The sequence below is a fragment of the Poeciliopsis prolifica genome, unplaced genomic scaffold (genome assembly GCF_027474105.1).
Source record: "Poeciliopsis prolifica strain line A6 unplaced genomic scaffold, Auburn_PproV2 SCAFFOLD014, whole genome shotgun sequence".
In the NCBI taxonomy this organism is placed as follows: Eukaryota; Metazoa; Chordata; class Actinopteri; order Cyprinodontiformes; family Poeciliidae; genus Poeciliopsis; species Poeciliopsis prolifica.
The window spans coordinates 10,936,296-10,953,534 of NW_026562389.1; the positions used below are offsets into that span (position 1 = coordinate 10,936,296).

Consider the following 17,239-nt stretch of genomic DNA (forward strand, 5'->3'; position numbering starts at 1 on the left):
CTCGCCCCGGCGGCTCTGCCCTCCCCCGGTTCCTCTGCCCTCCCCCGGTTCCTCTGCCCTCCCTCGGCTCCTCCTCCCGCCCGGAGCCTCCACTCCCTGCGATGTTTGGCTTTAGATTCACGCAAAGCGGCAGGAGGAAACCAAACGACGACGTCACGTGACGCAGAGATTTGCTGAAGATGTTTGGAGCTGTGCGGACCTCTAGTTGGCCAACCTGAAACATGACAACCTGACTGGGTCTGAACTGCTCCGGAACCACCAGGATCACTGGCCAGCTTATTAGTAGACAGAAGAAAAGGAGTCAATTCAGAAATTTTGAGATTCATCTCAGGCATTTTCCAGAAAACTTGGACATTTCTGAGTTTAAAAGTCAAACTCAGAAGTTTGTCACTTTGGTGTGTTTCTCGAATTATTTTTAAAACAGTAAGAGCATTTCTAAAACTATTTATACAAAAAACAAAAGACCTGCAAAACCCATTTTCTTTTTTAAAATCCATGTCATGTTAATACCGTCTTGATGAAAATGTTGTTCTCTTGTTTTATAGAGTCACTTTTAACATTTTCTTCTATTTATAAAATAAGCAGACTTATCAGGGTTCTTAGGATGCGCAGCAAAAAGACTGGTATTGCTCCCCCTGCTGGACAGAACAAGAACTGCACGGAAATCTAAAGTCTAAAGCGCCAAGGTATGGAGCTCAATTAGTCTCAAAAAGATTCTCAAAGCGCACAAGATTTTTAACTATACAACATAATTCACAAATGTTTACATATAATAAAGTGCATAAAAATGTATAAGCAGTTTCTCAAATCAACATGTTTCAAATTGAACAAGTAATAAAATATCCGTGATAAAACATTTCAAATCACCAGCTGCTTTACTTTAGAGACAAATGCGATGATGGTGAAAAACTGGGACAGCTGAGAAATAGAATAGTAACACTGTAACGCTGCATTCAAGACAAAATAAATAAATCAGCTTAAACATCTTTGAATTTCCAGATTTACTGGAATTACAATCATTTTGACTTGGTCCAGTTGCCCAAAGCCACTGTATTCAAGACATGAGCTCAGATGTCCCAGCAAGGAAATTATACTTAAATATTATGCATCACACAATTAAACTTGTGTGATGCATGTTTATCTACTTCATAAAATCAGTTGAAAATACAGGAAACAGGGGAGAATTGTACATCATCTCTGAGATGATGTACAAAAGCATTTACAACTTGATTTGCAGAAATGACAAAATAATGTGAAGTTAGTCTCCAAATGACTTTTGTGATTCTAAATGACCCAAAACGAGAAAAATTTGATCTGCTTTTACTTCACTGTGAGAAAAATTGCACTTGTGCTTTTATTAGGTGTATGTAAATATATGGTTTTAATGTGTTCAAAAAGCATAAGTACTTTAGTAAAGTGTATTTTCTGCTGCTTTACTTGTGAATATTTCAGCAGGAATAAATTGGCGTCCTGATCTTTGGTTTCTCCAGGATTTCTGCTCATTGGGCAACACAAGCAGAACACAGTGAACGTTTATCTACCAGGCTTTCAGATGCGACTCGCTGTGAGCCAAACACATTCCTCCTGCAGCTGGGACTCTTCAGATGTTTATTCAGTCAGAAAGTGAAATATCTTTGTTTTAAGTGCGTTTTATAGGTGAGAACTGGACTTTTCCATGTCTTTCCACAACAAACAAATGTTTTTACATGCAATTTTCCACTTAAATATCCAAACACAAAGCAAAAGGGAACACCGGACCTCGAGATTAACAGATTAAAAACCAAGTCCAGAGTTTGACCACAAGGTGGTGCTATAACTGCACCAAAGACAATTATTATACTGTTAGACCTGCTGATAGCTTTATTGTCATATAATGTTGTTATTAATGAGTCATTAATCAGAATCAAAAACTAAAGATAGCATCGTCTTGAAAACTTTCTGACTAAGCTCCCTTACTATTTTTAAATATGTTATCCAAACACATGCTGCTAAATGCTTAAATTAGTTCATGAATTAAAACAAAAACAACATGGTTTAAGAATAGCTTCAAAATTATTAGATATTTAACAGAACTGTGATATTATTGTTCTGAAACACAAGAAAACTTAATTATTTTGTTTCATTTTGATTGGACTTACTTGAATCCAAGTGAAACCAAAACAAATCTGCTGGCAGCTTCTTCAAATTATACAGGGAAGTTTAAAACATTTGCACAGCAGTGCAGAGTGTTATGAATGTTTCAGTGAAGGCTCCATTTTGTGCCTTGACCAAATGACCAAAACAACTGAAGAAACAAATGGCGAAGAGGCAAAATGACCAGCAGCCATCAAAGCTGAATTTTGTACCCATAAAATGTGTAATAATCAAAGATCCTGAAATACAAAATGATGAAATTCTGAAACGATCATCTTCACTGCATTTCAACTATTTTCATATATAAAATGTTGTGGTGGCACTTTTTGTACCAATTTGAGTCATTTTCTCCTAATGATTCATAGATATTTCTCTTTTCTATTCCTAGTCTAAATAAATCTGTTTTTGTGACTGCAATAAATAATAGTTACCAACAACAGGTCATTAAAATGATGTTTGTTTGATATTTGTTTGATTGAATTGGATTTTTTTTGGAGTCAGTTGTGACCTCAAACAAAATGAAAATCAAAAATATAATCATTTAGATTATATTTTTGATTCAAAATATTGGTGACCAAAGTGCTTGATAAAATCAACATATTCAACCATAAAAAGCGACTTAAAACAAGATAGATTAAACGGAATGGAGTAAATAGGAAGATAAGACCAGAAGTGCCTGAGATTTCAGTATTTCCAGTCAGAGGCTTCTTCAGATTCGCTGTAATACAGACTGCTACAGGAAATCCTTCCTGCCCACAGACATCAGCATCTGCAACAGCAGGAGCTGTTTGAAGAACCTTTGAAGATTAAATGCTAGAACAGCATTTAATTTCTCTTTGGGATTAATGAAGTATTTTCCAGCTGAATTAAACTGGAAAAATGTGAAATGCTGTGGTTTAAGTGGCTTAGTGCAAAATTGAAGTAGAAAGTAGCCAAATGTTCGCATAAACTGATGAAGAAGTGAATTAATCAAACGGCTCAGGCGAAACTACGTTAAATCAAAAACAATCAGTTTGAAAAAGTCCAAACTGAGTTTACGGCAAGCCGTTTTAACATAAAATCGGTTTTGCCTGAATATCTGTAGTTATGAGTGTTGACACAATTTGTCTACATTTACATTTGAGATGTCCTTTTATGACATCTTTAATTGGAATTTTGACAATTCAGAACAAAAAGTGAAATGTCTCAAATTTATTTTTTCACCACTCATAATTTAATTGTTGTTACCTGAAATACGGTGGCTTGGAAAAGTAATCATACCACTTGAATTTTGTTCCATATATTGTCACATTATAATCACAAATATAAATACATTTGATTGGAATTTAATGTGAAAGACCAACACAAAGTGGAGTACAATTGTGAAGTAGAAAAAGAATTGTACTTTTCAAAACATATTTTATAAATGAAAAAGTTATATTTGTACACAACTTTGTGTTGGTCTTTCATCTTAAATTCCAATTAAATACACTGCTCAAAAACATAAAGGGAACACTCAAATAACACATCCTAGATCTGAATGAATGAAATAAATATGAAAATAATTTCCACCTGTTGTCTATTCCATTTGCACAACAGCAGGTGATATTGATTGTCAATCAGTGTTGCTTTCTAAGTGGACAGTTTGATTTCACAGAAGTTTGATTTACTTGGAGTTATATTGTGTTGAGTGTTCCCTTTATTTTTTTTGAGCAGTAAATATTTAAATTTGTTTCTGTAATGCGACAAAATATGGAAAAGTTCAAGGGATCCTAATACTTTTGCAAGCCACAGTACATGTTGTAAAAAGATCACTATTTCATTGTAGACATCTTGAAATGAAGCCTCTATTAAACTTATTGTCGGACGTCATTTATAATAAACAACGTCAGATTGAAATTAGAAATAAATGAATTAACTAATATGTCGAGTCATGAACCTATTTCTTATAACTGGAGTGTGAGTAAGCTGATTTTATGCTAAAATAGCTTACCATATCGAGCCCCTGCGTGACGTATCGTCCGCTGATTGGCTGTGTATTATTATGCTAACTAGTGGGCTGGCCCCAGAGAAGGAGTAGTTGACGTCAGGTCGGACGTTGGCATAGAGTGAAACAAACATGGCGACAGACTCGAGTGGACTGGGCTTTCCTCTCACTTTATTCGTGTTTTTGTGCGTGTTGGCGGGACGGGAGGCCGAGGCGGCGGCTCAGGAGTCCAAGGGCGGCACTCAGATACTTGGGATGCGGCTGGAGAGGAGCGACAAGCCGGCCGGGATCACCAACGAGGGGATGATTCAGGTGACCGAGGGCAGCCTGAGCGTCTTCAGGTTCTACGGGACTCACTTGTTACCCAACAGCTCGGAGCTCATCAGGTTCGCCGAACTGGATGAAGACGAGGACGAGTCTCTGAACAGGACTTGTCCCGAACACTCAAACGGTATGTTGGTGAAGGGGCGCATGCAGGTAAACCTCCGTAACAACGCCGGGGTTGTCAACATCACCGTGAACAAGCTTCGGAAAAACGAAGACAAGAAAGTGTTCGGATTGTGCATCCTCCACCCCCAGGAGAGCAGATGGTTACTGCAGGAAGAGGATGAGTTAAAAGTCCTGGTGGTGGAGGAGGAGAGCACGTCCCTGCTGCCCGTGTGGCTGGAGGTGATCCTCATCTGCTGCCTGTTGGTGCTGTCTGGGATGTTCAGCGGGCTCAACCTGGGGCTGATGGCGCTGGACCCCATGGAGCTGCGCATCGTGCAGAGCTGCGGCACGGACAAGGAGAAGAAGTGGGCCAGGAAGATCGAGCCCATCCGCAGGAAGGGCAACTACCTGCTGTGCTCGCTGCTGCTCGGGAACGTCCTGGTGAACACCACCCTCACTATCCTGCTGGACGACCTCACCAAGTCCGGACTGGGAGCTGTGGTCGCCTCCACCGTCGGCATCGTGATCTTTGGAGAGATTGTGCCCCAGGCGCTGTGCTCCAGACACGGCCTGGCAGTGGGTGCCAACACCATCCTGCTCACCAAGCTCTTCATGCTGCTCACCTTCCCCTTGTCCTGGCCCATTAGCAAGATCCTGGACTGCGTTTTGGGCCAGGAGATCGGAACTGTATACAACCGGGAGAAGCTGGTGGAAATGCTGAAAGTGACCGAACCCTACAACGACCTGGTGAAAGAGGAGCTCAACATGATCCAAGGCGCCCTGGAGCTCCGGACCAAAACGGTGGAGGACATCATGACGCCTCTGGGCAACTGCTTCATGATCAGCAGCGACGCGGTGCTGGACTTCAACACCATGTCGGAGATCATGGAGAGCGGATACACACGGATACCCGTCTACGAGCACGAGCAGTCCAACATCGTGGACATCCTCTTCGTCAAAGACCTGGCCTTCGTGGACCCGGACGACTGCACCACGCTGAAGACCATCACCAAGTTCTACAACCACTCGGTCCACTTCGTCTTCCATGACACCAAGCTGGACGCCATGTTGGAGGAGTTTAAGAAAGGTTTGTGGGAATCTTCTGTTGTTGTTTTGAAGAGTTTCCCCACATTAAGATGGAGAACAAGAAACTAACTCAGTATTTACTTTCATTCAATCTTTAAACTTTTTCTTACGAAATCAGAAATACATAAAAATCCAAATAAACAAATGATTCAATTCCAATTCGAGCGCGCGGGCAGACGAGACGAGCCGCGCGGGCAGACGAGCCGCGCGGGCAGACTAGCCGCGCGGCCGCTCCGGCAGACGAGCCGCGTGGCCGCTCCGGCAGACGAGCCGCGCGGGCAGACGAGCCGCTCCGGCAGACGAGCCGCGCAGGCAGACGAGCCGCGCGGCCGCTCCGGCAGACGAGCCGCCGCTCCGGCGGCTCCGGCAGACGAGCCGCGTGGCCGCTCCGGCAGACGAGCCGCGCAGGCAGACGAGCCGCTCCGGCAGACGAGCCGCAACGAAGTCAAAGCTGGTTCTGATAGAAACAGGTCAAAACAAATAAAACAGCACAGGAGGACCTGCTGGTCATAATGTTATGCCTGAAGCAGACTTTTTCAGGATTCAAATAATATCCGTTTCATCTCATTTAAAGCTTGTGTGAAACTTTATATTCCAGCCAGACTTTGTTGATAAGTTTCAAAGGTGATCTTGATCACCAGTTCAGCAGAAAGTCTAAATTGGTGAAATTTTGTAAGTTGTGAAAAATTTAGCCTTTTTGACGAAGGCTAATTTAGTCTACAGTGATTGTTGGACTAGATAAAAATTTTCACGTAAACTTCAGGGTTTGTAATTAATTAATGGAAAACCACATATTGATAAAATAAGCAACATTTTCAATTGAAGCACCGTTTTTGATGAGACAAAAGCCCAATGACAAAAATATTTATATTTGTAATTCGGGTTATTCACCCATCAGATTGGTCCAAAGTGTTAGCATTAGCTGTACTGCTGCTACATGTTAGCATTGCGATGCTATTTCAGGCTTGAATAGGTTTGCTGATAAACTAAATGCTTTTAATACAACTTCAATACAACAACAGTCTATTTCAGTCTCGCCAGGTTGTGTGGAAGAAGAAATTAGCTTGGATGCAACTTGTGCGTCATTTTTACAGTCGAGCCAAAAACTATAAAGGTTCTGACGGGAACCTTTATATTAAAGAAAAAATAAAAAATGCAATTAATTGCATTTGAATTTTTAATGCATCAACATCTATGTGATTAATGAATTGAAAAAATGCGTCAGAATTTCAACCATACACTTAGGGACTCCTTCTTTAAGATCAGGAGCCTTTTTGCCTGAATGAGGGATAATAATATAGCAAAAAAACTCAAAATTATTCCTCAAACATGGCAAAACGAGGAAAAAATGTGAAAAAACCCAAAATATTGATCAGTAACTGGTTTATTGGTTGTGACAGATAAGTTAGAAGTGCTGACTCAAGACTTTTGAACAGTTCTGTACTTGTACTCTGCATGTAAATCAGACACCAAATTAATTAGTGATACATTGTGTTCACTCCAGTCCAGCAGCAGTTTATGGTTGATTTTAGTGATGAACCGAGTCTGTAATGAGCAGCCTCAGGAGATGGTAACTGCTGGGTACAAACATGAAGCCGTGAGTTTCAGACCTCCTCTGAAACATGAAGGAAATGCTAGTTTGCTGCATTGAGGTGTTTAGTAATTGAACTGGGAGGATTACCAAACAGAAGCTCTGTTTGAAGTATAAACAGTCATTATCCCAAAAACATTTTCACCAAAAGCTGTGTGAAGACAGATTATTCTGGTAGCTGCTTGACGGGTTTCACAGGTCACATAAATTAACTTTTTGTTTTTTGTGCATCCAATCTGCAGCAGGATCATAATTTGGTCTTAGTGTGACATAAAATCCCCCCAGGAGGCTTTGGTGTAATGTTTGTGTGTTGGCACAAAAAGCTTGACTTAATTCAAGACGTGGCTATACAGGAAGCGGCTGCATGCATTTACCAAAGCGTCTGTGTCTGCTTCTCACGCGCTGTTGTCTCTATTTGTCTCAGGTCCCTAATTAACAGACATAATTCAGGTTCAGAGCTGTTGTGGCGACGCATGGTGCTGCGTGACATTTGGCAAAAGAAAAGGCTCTGCAGCTCATCTGCGGCCAGGAAGGTGGGAGGCTTTGGTAACAAGCTGCAGTCTCTCTATATAAACACACATAAATCTGTCTGCAGAGGATAAGTTGCTGTAATATTAATATGCAGTGGCTTTGTGTCAATTCCTAGTGCCTCCCTTCATATTTTTATTATATAATCTTCAATGCATTCAGCAGTATTCTACACAATCATTTGCTGTTGGTAAATTTGATTGAAACTTAATTTTGACGTTAACATGTCATAAAAAGAGACTTTTAATGCAAAATCAGTCAAGAGAAAAGTGGATGAAGAGCTGACTTTTCAATAGAGCTCCATCTAACTTTTGAACAGATGTTAAAGAAATCCATTGATGAAGTAGTTAAAGTTAGATGGTTCATTAGATTAGTGGGGTTTGAGAATAGCTTGTTATTAATCTAAAAATGTATGGAATTGTTAAATATGGTCACCAAAAGTGACCATATTTAGACTGAGCCGAGCAATGCACAGCAGCATGTTGAAGAGGGGCAACACGATAACCAACTATTTAACTTTGGTATAACTTCATTTTGATAACCACTCCTACAATCACCTATATTTATGATAAACAACCCATATTTCCTACTTTTAGATCTCCAGATTTGATAAAGTGTTAAATGCAGAACGTTCATGCTCGTTTTAACTCGAAGGCTGAAGAAAAAGGAGTCTTCATGACAGACTGTTAAAGTCGCTGCTTGGACTGATGATGGTTTGCTGTGGTTCATGTAAGAATAGATCTATAGATCTTATCAATTTCCTGCAAGTCAACATGCAACAAACGTTTTCTGATCTGCTGACAGATCTCTTGTTATCTGATCAGTTTTAGTTTTGAGTAACAGACACTGTTTTATTTTGAAATCATCTCAGCAGATCATCAACCTCCAAATAAAAAAATCTCCACCTCGATTTGAACGTCAGTGAGGACTTTAAGGCAGAGATGCTGCTGAATGTTATTCTTACCTGCAGCGCTGCGGTCAGTGGATAGATGTGATTATACACAGGAACTCGCCTCCTTCTCTGACCCGACTCCCCGCTTGCATCGCCAGTTCCTCTCACCTGGTGAAGGCATCCAGCGGTGCGAGTGTGTGCACACACACAGCTCTCCTTATGGTCCAGTTATGTCAGATTTACGGTTTTACCTCGTTAAATGTCCAATGCACAGCTGTGATTTCTCTGCGTTTTGTTTCCCGTTGACCTTTTGGAAGGATGGAGGAGGGAGCTCATGCTTATGGCCATTCACTGGGAATTCTAAAAGTAAATTTATAAATAATTATTAGTATTATTTGTTTAAGCTGATTGTTTTACCTTTTGTAACGTTTGAGGGTTTATGGATATGAGACATGAGGCATAAATTCAAAAGGTACACAACGACAAGCGAAGCATGAAGATCCTGGAGCCACGAGGAAAACAGTCACATGACGTAGCTTCAGGTTCTGAGTTATACTGCATCAAAGCCTCTGTTTGACAAAGCAACATTATTTTTCTATAAATTAAACATTATTTGAGTTAAATGAGTATGAGGGGTTTTCTATAACTGTTGCATTTAAAAGCAGGGTTTCCCCAGTGTAATATAAGCCTGGCGGGCCACCAGGTTTTACTTGTGTCCCCACCAGGCTAAGTGTTTTTTTATTTATTATATTTCTTTTATGTACATTATTAAGAGTGTTACATGTTGAAGAGTCTCTTTGGATAAACGGTTGATAATTTTAATAGTTTTTGCAAACTGTTTCTGTTGTTTCTTTTTATTAGTTTCACAGCAGTTTGAAAGGCGGGTAAATAGATTCATAAACACAAAAATGAAAGATATTATATCAATATGTTTTAGTTAGTTTTATAAACACACAACTAACACTCAACTAACTGGAATAATATAGTTCTGCACGGCAACAACTTCAGCAAATAAAGTGACAAGTCATGAATAAAAGATAAAAAAGACACTTTAGGTTGAAACAACTCCAGTGTAACAACTTAATATTTATTTTAATAGTCCCGTTTTTTTAGCTTTGTCATTTTTAGGACTTTGTTGTCGGTGTTTAGGTTTTGTAAACAATTTCTTCCTAATATGTAATTACCCAACATTTGATTACAATGTCCACAGGACATTGTAATCAAATGTCCTGTGGACTTTAAACATGTTTTTAGAGTTGATGCTGGATGATCGTCTTCCCAGCCCAGCACTGGACTCAGGAAGTGTTCAGGGGGAAACCCTGTGAAGTAGTTTAGTTTCAGTTTTATTTATGCTCCATTGATTGGACAGATTGACTTTTGAGTGGATAAGCAGGTTTAGTATGAGACTAAGCACGTTTTCCTCAAACATTTCAAGCCTTTGAGGAAATGACTCCGTTTTGTTTGTGGTTGTCAAGGCATTTGATCCGGGTTGGAGGCTCCTGTTCTGTTCACTCACCGTGTGCGAGTCTCGTGGTTTGATCCAAACATTTCTGGAGTGATCATTTTCTTTAAAATGATGACAACACTGGTGTTATGGCACATTCAGTCTGCTGTAGTTGTTTAAACCATCCTGACACAGATGAGGCTTTGATAGATATGCAGGTTAATCAGTGGTAGGATTGACACAAACTCTGATAGTACCTTTTGCTTTAAAAATGCTGAAAGAAATTATGAACAAAATAATGCAAAAGTCTAGCAAAATAACAAAATCCCTCCAATCTGCTCAAACACTTTGAGCAAATGTAAAAGTAAAATTGGAATAATCAGAGGACAGTTAGATTCATTTTGATAGGAATTGTTAGTGGAGACAGTGATTTGGGGTTTTGTATGATTCATTGTATGGATTTTTTTTTTCTGAATAAATGTACTTAAATTACATGTTAGTCTTTTCTAAAACATTGAGATTAAATTTGTTTTAACATATGATAATTAGCACTTATAGTCTGCCTAAAGAAAAAAAAGTTTTCTTCTATTTTCACTTGAATCGTATGAAAAGAACAAGTTTTGAGGAAAAACTCTAAGGATTAATACAGAGCATGCAAAGTGGTCTTAGCATTACGTCCCTGGATGACTGGCAGCCTTTATGTCCCTCTGAAAACATTTTAATGTCAAATTTTCCTTGCATGTTTGTGTCCACACAGACACAAAGAGCACTCTCATTCCATTTAAGTCACTTTGGTTCATGCAGACTTGAGTTATTCATGAAGTTACTTCATATTTTTACACCTTCCTGACATGTTGTCTTTTTTCCCCCATTGCTTCACAGTAACATGTTTATTTAAGACGCCTAAAGATCTGATCTCAGTCACATGTTCTGGCATGCTAACCTCATGACCTTTTGTGTTTTGTAACAAATGCAGACGTATACAGCTGCACCGACACACACCTACAAAGAGATTATTTTTAAATTACTAGAATAAACTTGTGATATTAATAGAATAAAGACATAATATCACCAGGGTTATAATAGCTTTGGGGTCCTCATTACATCTTAGTTTAATTTTGTTGTGACTGTTTGTTAAATATAGTTTAGTTGCAGTTTAGTGGTAGTAGGTTTAATTATTTTCTACTTTGGTTAAGTTTTGTGTTTGGATTATGTACACATTGATTGGGTAATTAATACTCAACAGAAGATGCAATTTTCCAAAAGTTTATTCAATATTCAGTAACTGTTAAAAATGACCGTAATTTGCAGATTTTGCAGGCGAGCTGAACCACATACCTGTCATGCTGCTGCCGGCAGGTATATTTCAACATTCAGGGATTCTGCAGAAACAATAAACACCCGCAGAGACACACCCTCATTAATTTACTTTTGTTAGATGGGGTTTCTCTGTTCTGCGTCTGAACTTTAAAGTGTGGAAAATAAATCCTTTGTTGTTAGCGTTGCTGTGAGTCTCACCTTGACAACCTAACCAGTACAGAGAGCTGCTTGGCCTGACATGATGGCAAATTTTGCAGGACAATAAATTGTCCCAGAAGTTGTAATGATAACGTCTAAACAATACAACAATGCATTCTCAAAATCAAATGAAAATATAACACTGGGACCAGAATATATTTTAAACAAAAACACCTGAAATAACAAATACAATTAATAATGAAGACTCTGTAAACTAAATTATCCTTAAAAAAAGTTATATGAGACCAAAACACCAGACTGAAGACTGCATCATCCAGTTTTTGGTAGAAAACGAGAAAAGATGAATCATAAAAATGGAAATGATTGAGATTATTTTAATTTATCATCCAAGTAGTTTATTTGAGGAGAAGTTGAGTCTATTGACTCCGCCCACTTTTGAATTTAAAAAAAATGTTGAGGGGGCGGGACCAATATTTCACAGGGATGCTAGTTTCACTTAAACCAGCTAAAAACAATTACTCACATTCATATTCTTATTCTAGTATTTCTACTTTAATATTTCTTAAATAATATTCTGAGCCATTGCTGCCTTCGCCAAACTAAATGTCTTTCATTTTAGACCTTTACTGAAGCATTTGGAGTCTTGTTGTTGAGACTTTACGCTTCTCACTCAGTTTTCTTATAGGATGTTTTGCGCTTTTATTCCCTCGCATTCAATATACTCAAGACTTTAACATGGTGAGTTTTTTGCTCCCATCGTCATTTCGGTTACCAAATCTGGACCGCGTGCCGCAATAATGTTTGTCAGCTTGAGGAAAGAGCAACTCAGCAGAAATCTGTCACAAAAACACTGCTGGATATTTTTGCTTGCTCATTAATAGGCTTACACCATGTAGATGGTAGTGAGATCTAAGGGGAGTAATTCTGCCTGAATGGGTGAGGGCTTGACACAAACAGCTGCAAGTTGGAAACAAACATCGCTTATTAACGTCGTCCCATTTTTACTTATCGGACCGATGGTATATGATAAAAATAGACAAACATGGCCTGATATCGATCTTGATATTTCAACAAATACGTTTAAACACATTTCTAAAGAAGCTGCAGCTTTTAAACCAGGCAGGAGCTCGAAGTGGGACATGTGGCTGCTCTTTGGACTTCACAGATGCTTTCTGGAGATGTTAAATCTGAAATAAATTCAGATGGTAATTACCTGATAATGGCTACCTAGCGGCTAATGTGAGCTAGCCAACATTTAGCTGGATGGTCAGGTTTATCTGTTTAGCTGATTTATTTATCTGCTAGCGTCATTTAAACAGTCTATTTATAGCTGCAGTTCAGCAGACCTTCACAATAAAAGCCTTATCAAGGCATTAAGTGTCTGAACTTTAAATATCATAAACTAATTCAAGCTGTGTACAGACAGTGTCCTTTCAGGTCAGATTGTTTAGGCTGTAATTTATCCCTGAATGGGAGATTATTTTATCAAGAAGACATTACATTATTATTTATACAACTACTACCAATAACAAAATAACATTTATTTCACTGTTACTTATTTAGCAGAGTCCAAGGATGTGTTTTTTATTGATTTTTGTTCCAATCTCTTCTATAAGATCTGCAGAAACTATTAGTTTGCATAAAACTCTTTCATTTTGGGCTGCAGCTGACCTTTTGACCCCCACACATGAACAGATATGTTCTCTTGTTTTCCACCTCAAACAGATTTTCCGGCGCCAACACATTTGCTTTGATTCTGAGTTTTATCCTGGGCTGCAGCCTGAACCTTTAGCGTTTAGCCGCCTCTGCAGCAGGAGCTGCCGAGGATGTTGGCATGAAAAACAGTGAGGCGGTTTGTGATCTAATTCATCTGCGGCGCCGTGCCTCAGGATCACAGCAGACCTGGGTGCACGGAGCTCCAGTTCTTGCTGGAAAAACAGGTTCAAAGAGCTTGACCTGTCCCACACAGCAGGCCCTCATATCTCAGCTCGGTTATTACGCAACTGTTTGTGTGTGTGTGTGAGCGCAACAGGAGCATTTTTGCAGCTGCGTGGTTTTGTTTCTTCCTCTCACAGCAGGCTTGTTTTGAAACCACCGGTCACTGCTGCTGATACGCAGCTGACCGGTTGTGTTTTTTTGCTCCATGGGCAGCAGGAGAGGCATTCCTCTCCTGTAAAGACTCATCGCTCTCCCCCTCGCAGCTTTGTTGTGGATGTTTTGTGTCAACAAACAGGCCGGCTTACTGGCTGGTGATGGAAAAGCCAGAGGGCAGAGAAACCGAACTGCAAGGTCAAATCACCTGCCGGGAATTTGTCTGTGTGTTTGCAGACGAGTGGCTGACAGTTCCTGGAGGAAACGCGATGCTGCCTCACACAGAAAACTATTCACTGGCTTGCAGTGTGACAGTGAATGGTTTTATTGTTCATTTGCTTATAATATAGTGAAAGTGCTGCAGAAAGAAAAGGAGAAGCTGAGTTTAACGTTTCTGATAAAGGTCAGTTTGGCTCTCGCTTCCTGTTTTTAGCTGGAGCTGCTATTCTGCAATCTTTGTTTTTCATTTTGTTCTTTTATGAGAGAGAAAATAAATCTCTAGCTCCAGTAGGTACAGATTAAATTCACTCCTTTTTCCTTTATATTTTCTGTAAAAGTAGAGTATAAAGTTCAGTCCATGTGATGCTTTCAGAAGGGCTTTTATAATCTTCAAATACAAGATATGCAACAGGACTCAAATCAGTCAGAATAATTAGATTGAAGATTAGACAGCAGAGCTGCACAACATTGAAATGGTTGCAATATTGCAAGAATAAGATGAAAAAGTTACAAAATGCAGGCTAACCGACTACAACGTTGAGTTAAAGTTTCACAATTACGTCGGTTCTAGGTATGGCGCCGCCCTACTGGACACATTTATACTTATAGAAGTGCACAGATGTAGAGTTTTGTGTGAAGTTTTTGTAAACTTTGGCCAATGAGAGCAGATTCAAACTTCACTTCGAAACTAAGAATCATGTTCAAGATGTGCATTCGTTATTCATGCTAGGAGAAGAGGCGATGTCACACTGTGTGAGAGAGAAAATGACTGCTGTACAAGGTTAGCCTTATTTTAAAACAAAAAATTGTGACAAAATAATTTATAGCTAGATTATTAATCATGGACAATAGCTTGATATCAAGTAAGGTGGAGGAAGCAGCGTAGGTGGAGCAAGATATTCTGCCACCTGCTGGTGGGAGTTGGTGTCACTCAAAGTCGATGTTTTTTGACCATTTTTGCAGAATCAAATAACGAGGAACCTCTTAAACATTTTACTAGTACTACTGAAAATTGCTAATGTCTTTTGTCGCTATTAAAATCTTCCACACCAAAGAAACATTGTGTGTGTTTCTGTGGGAGCGACCTGTTAGGACTCTGGTGCTTTCACTGATTGGAAAAATAATTGGATTTTTCAGTCTCAGACTGGGAGGTCATAGGTCACACAGATAAAACTAAACATCATCTCACTTTGCCACATCTTTGTACAAAACTCCAGACAGCAAACAATACTTGCATGTGTCTATTGCCAGTGATAGTTTATTGTTTTTCTCTTTCTACCAAAAATTGGATGATAAAAGTCTTGCAGGTGCTTTGGTCTCAACTAGGTACTTTTATGCAGGACAGTTTTGGTCACAGACTTTATAATTAATTTTATTTGTTTTTATGTTGTTTGAACATTTAAAATGTCTTTAAGGTTGAATGTCTGTGTGAATTGTTATCCCATTACCATTATGTTACTTGAAAATGGTCTCAAAATAACTTCTGGGACAATTAATCGCCCAGCAACACTTATTATATCAGAAAATATGATTAGTTTACAAACTGATTGATGACAATTTGAGCGCAAAACACTATTTATGCTGTTTTTCATCTAAAGTTTTTATATTTCATTTTAAATTCCTCTGCAGTGCATGGGTTTTAAAAAGACAAGCTTCCTGAGCATCTTGTGCAGAGATGATTGTTTAAGCTAAACCCCCTGCTGTTGTGTTCAGATTCAGCTGTGTGTGTTTCTGTTCAGGTGTCAGTTGTGTATGGATCTGTTCATCTTAATCGTGTTTTGTGGTAAATGAATATTGCGTCAGAAGATCAGCGCAGACAGAATCTTCTCACGCAGGTCAGAGGTGACTGAGTCATCAGTCTGTGTTTAGATGCGGTTTCTCCACAAAGATGTTTGTCTGTTGATTCGTGTGTGCTCTGAAGGAGTCGATAGACTCTCAAGTGACTACACTAAGTGGTGGAGCGTCTCCTGGGGTCCCACTTCCTCTGAAATATTGACTCAGCACTGCAGGAAGAGGTCACACACAAACACTGACACACGGCCTTTTCCATTACATGATGTCTCTGGTTCTGCTGCTACAGTGATTATTTTTCTGTGAGACGAACAATGACGGGCTAATGAATGCTCTCTGGGGGGTTTGTCTTCGTGGGACTCTGTTGACAGATTCTTTCCATCGTTCCCTGATGTGATGTCAGGCAGGGATTTGATGTGCAGCAGTTTCACATATGAAGCAGGAGGCTGTGCTGTTTAATAGGATGTGTGTGTTAATCACATGGTTGATTTAACCGTTTTGGAAGGTATTCATTTCCCAAATGTCCCAAACACAAAGACCAACACTGGTGAATTATATAAAAACGCTGCTCATCATTATTTGTTATGCTATCAGAAATTAATAAAATTTTTGATGCATCAAAACCTCGAGAACTTGGGGATTAAAAACATCTGCTATATAATAGAGCAGTACCGATATCTTAAAAACATAACAATGTTGGCTGGTATCGATGCTAATACCGATATATTGTGCATCCATTTAAAAAATTAGATTTATATTCCTTTTGATAAAGAAAATACACTTTATGTTGCTAATATCAGTAAAGAAAATCTTTATTTCTGCCAAAATGCTGACAAGAAAATGTGAAAAATCTTTCCATAATTTGAAGAATGAACCTGTGTGTATACCAGAGTCAACACAGCTTTACTCAGAACCTCACACAGGCTGCTCTCCAACTTCCTCCACACATTTCCAAACCAAACTTTCAACACATGATCCTCAGCATGTCATGCCGTCGTAGAGCAGAGCGAGACTGAAACGGATTCCTCAAAGTCCCCAAAGTCTATTTCTGTTATCTGAAACTCGGTGAGGTCAAGGCTGAGCGTGTGAGGAGTCCGTTTGTGTGACGCTGCGGCGGCGCTCGCTTTGACATCAAGGACACAACAAAACCACTTTGAGCCTTTGGTCTTCGGCAAATTGCCGGTCATGCGAGCTCTTTGTAAATCCCCCTGATCTGCTGCTTTTATTTTGGAAACACAGACAGGTGTTTTACGCCTGTGATGCGACTCTCTCTCCAGACTCTTCCTTTACTGTCTGAACTAATTGGACCTGTCACAATAACAAATGCTGCAGAAGTTATTACGATAAATGATAATATTGTTATTTTGAGACCATTTTCAAGTAATATTACAGTAATAATGGGATAATTATTATGTCATTCTCCTATTAATAGATTTATTGTGACAGGCCTAGGAATGACTTATTCTTTATCTTTAAACTCATACGTTCTGTTAATCCAGGATACTCTCCGTCCAGAGAACTGTGTCATAAATTATTCAGGGCTCTGCCGGGCCGGGGGTCGGCACCGCCGCCGGGTCGGGCTCGGCACCG

General features: G+C 39.4%; 1 protein-coding gene across 5 annotated transcripts in view; it reads left to right on the top strand.

Moving 5' to 3' along the window:
• Positions 1-4,197: 4,197 nt before the first annotated feature.
• LOC129365749 (metal transporter CNNM4) overlaps positions 4,198-17,239 on the top strand; it is a 35,475-nt gene continuing 22,433 nt past the window's right edge. For all 5 annotated transcript variants that reach the window (XM_055039189.1, XM_055039190.1, XM_055039192.1 and 2 more), the window contains exon 1: positions 4,198-5,615. In XM_055039189.1, coding sequence (XP_054895164.1) covers positions 4,232-5,615 — 1,384 coding nt within the window. In that variant the 5' untranslated portion in view covers positions 4,198-4,231. The remainder of the gene's footprint in view (positions 5,616-17,239) is intronic.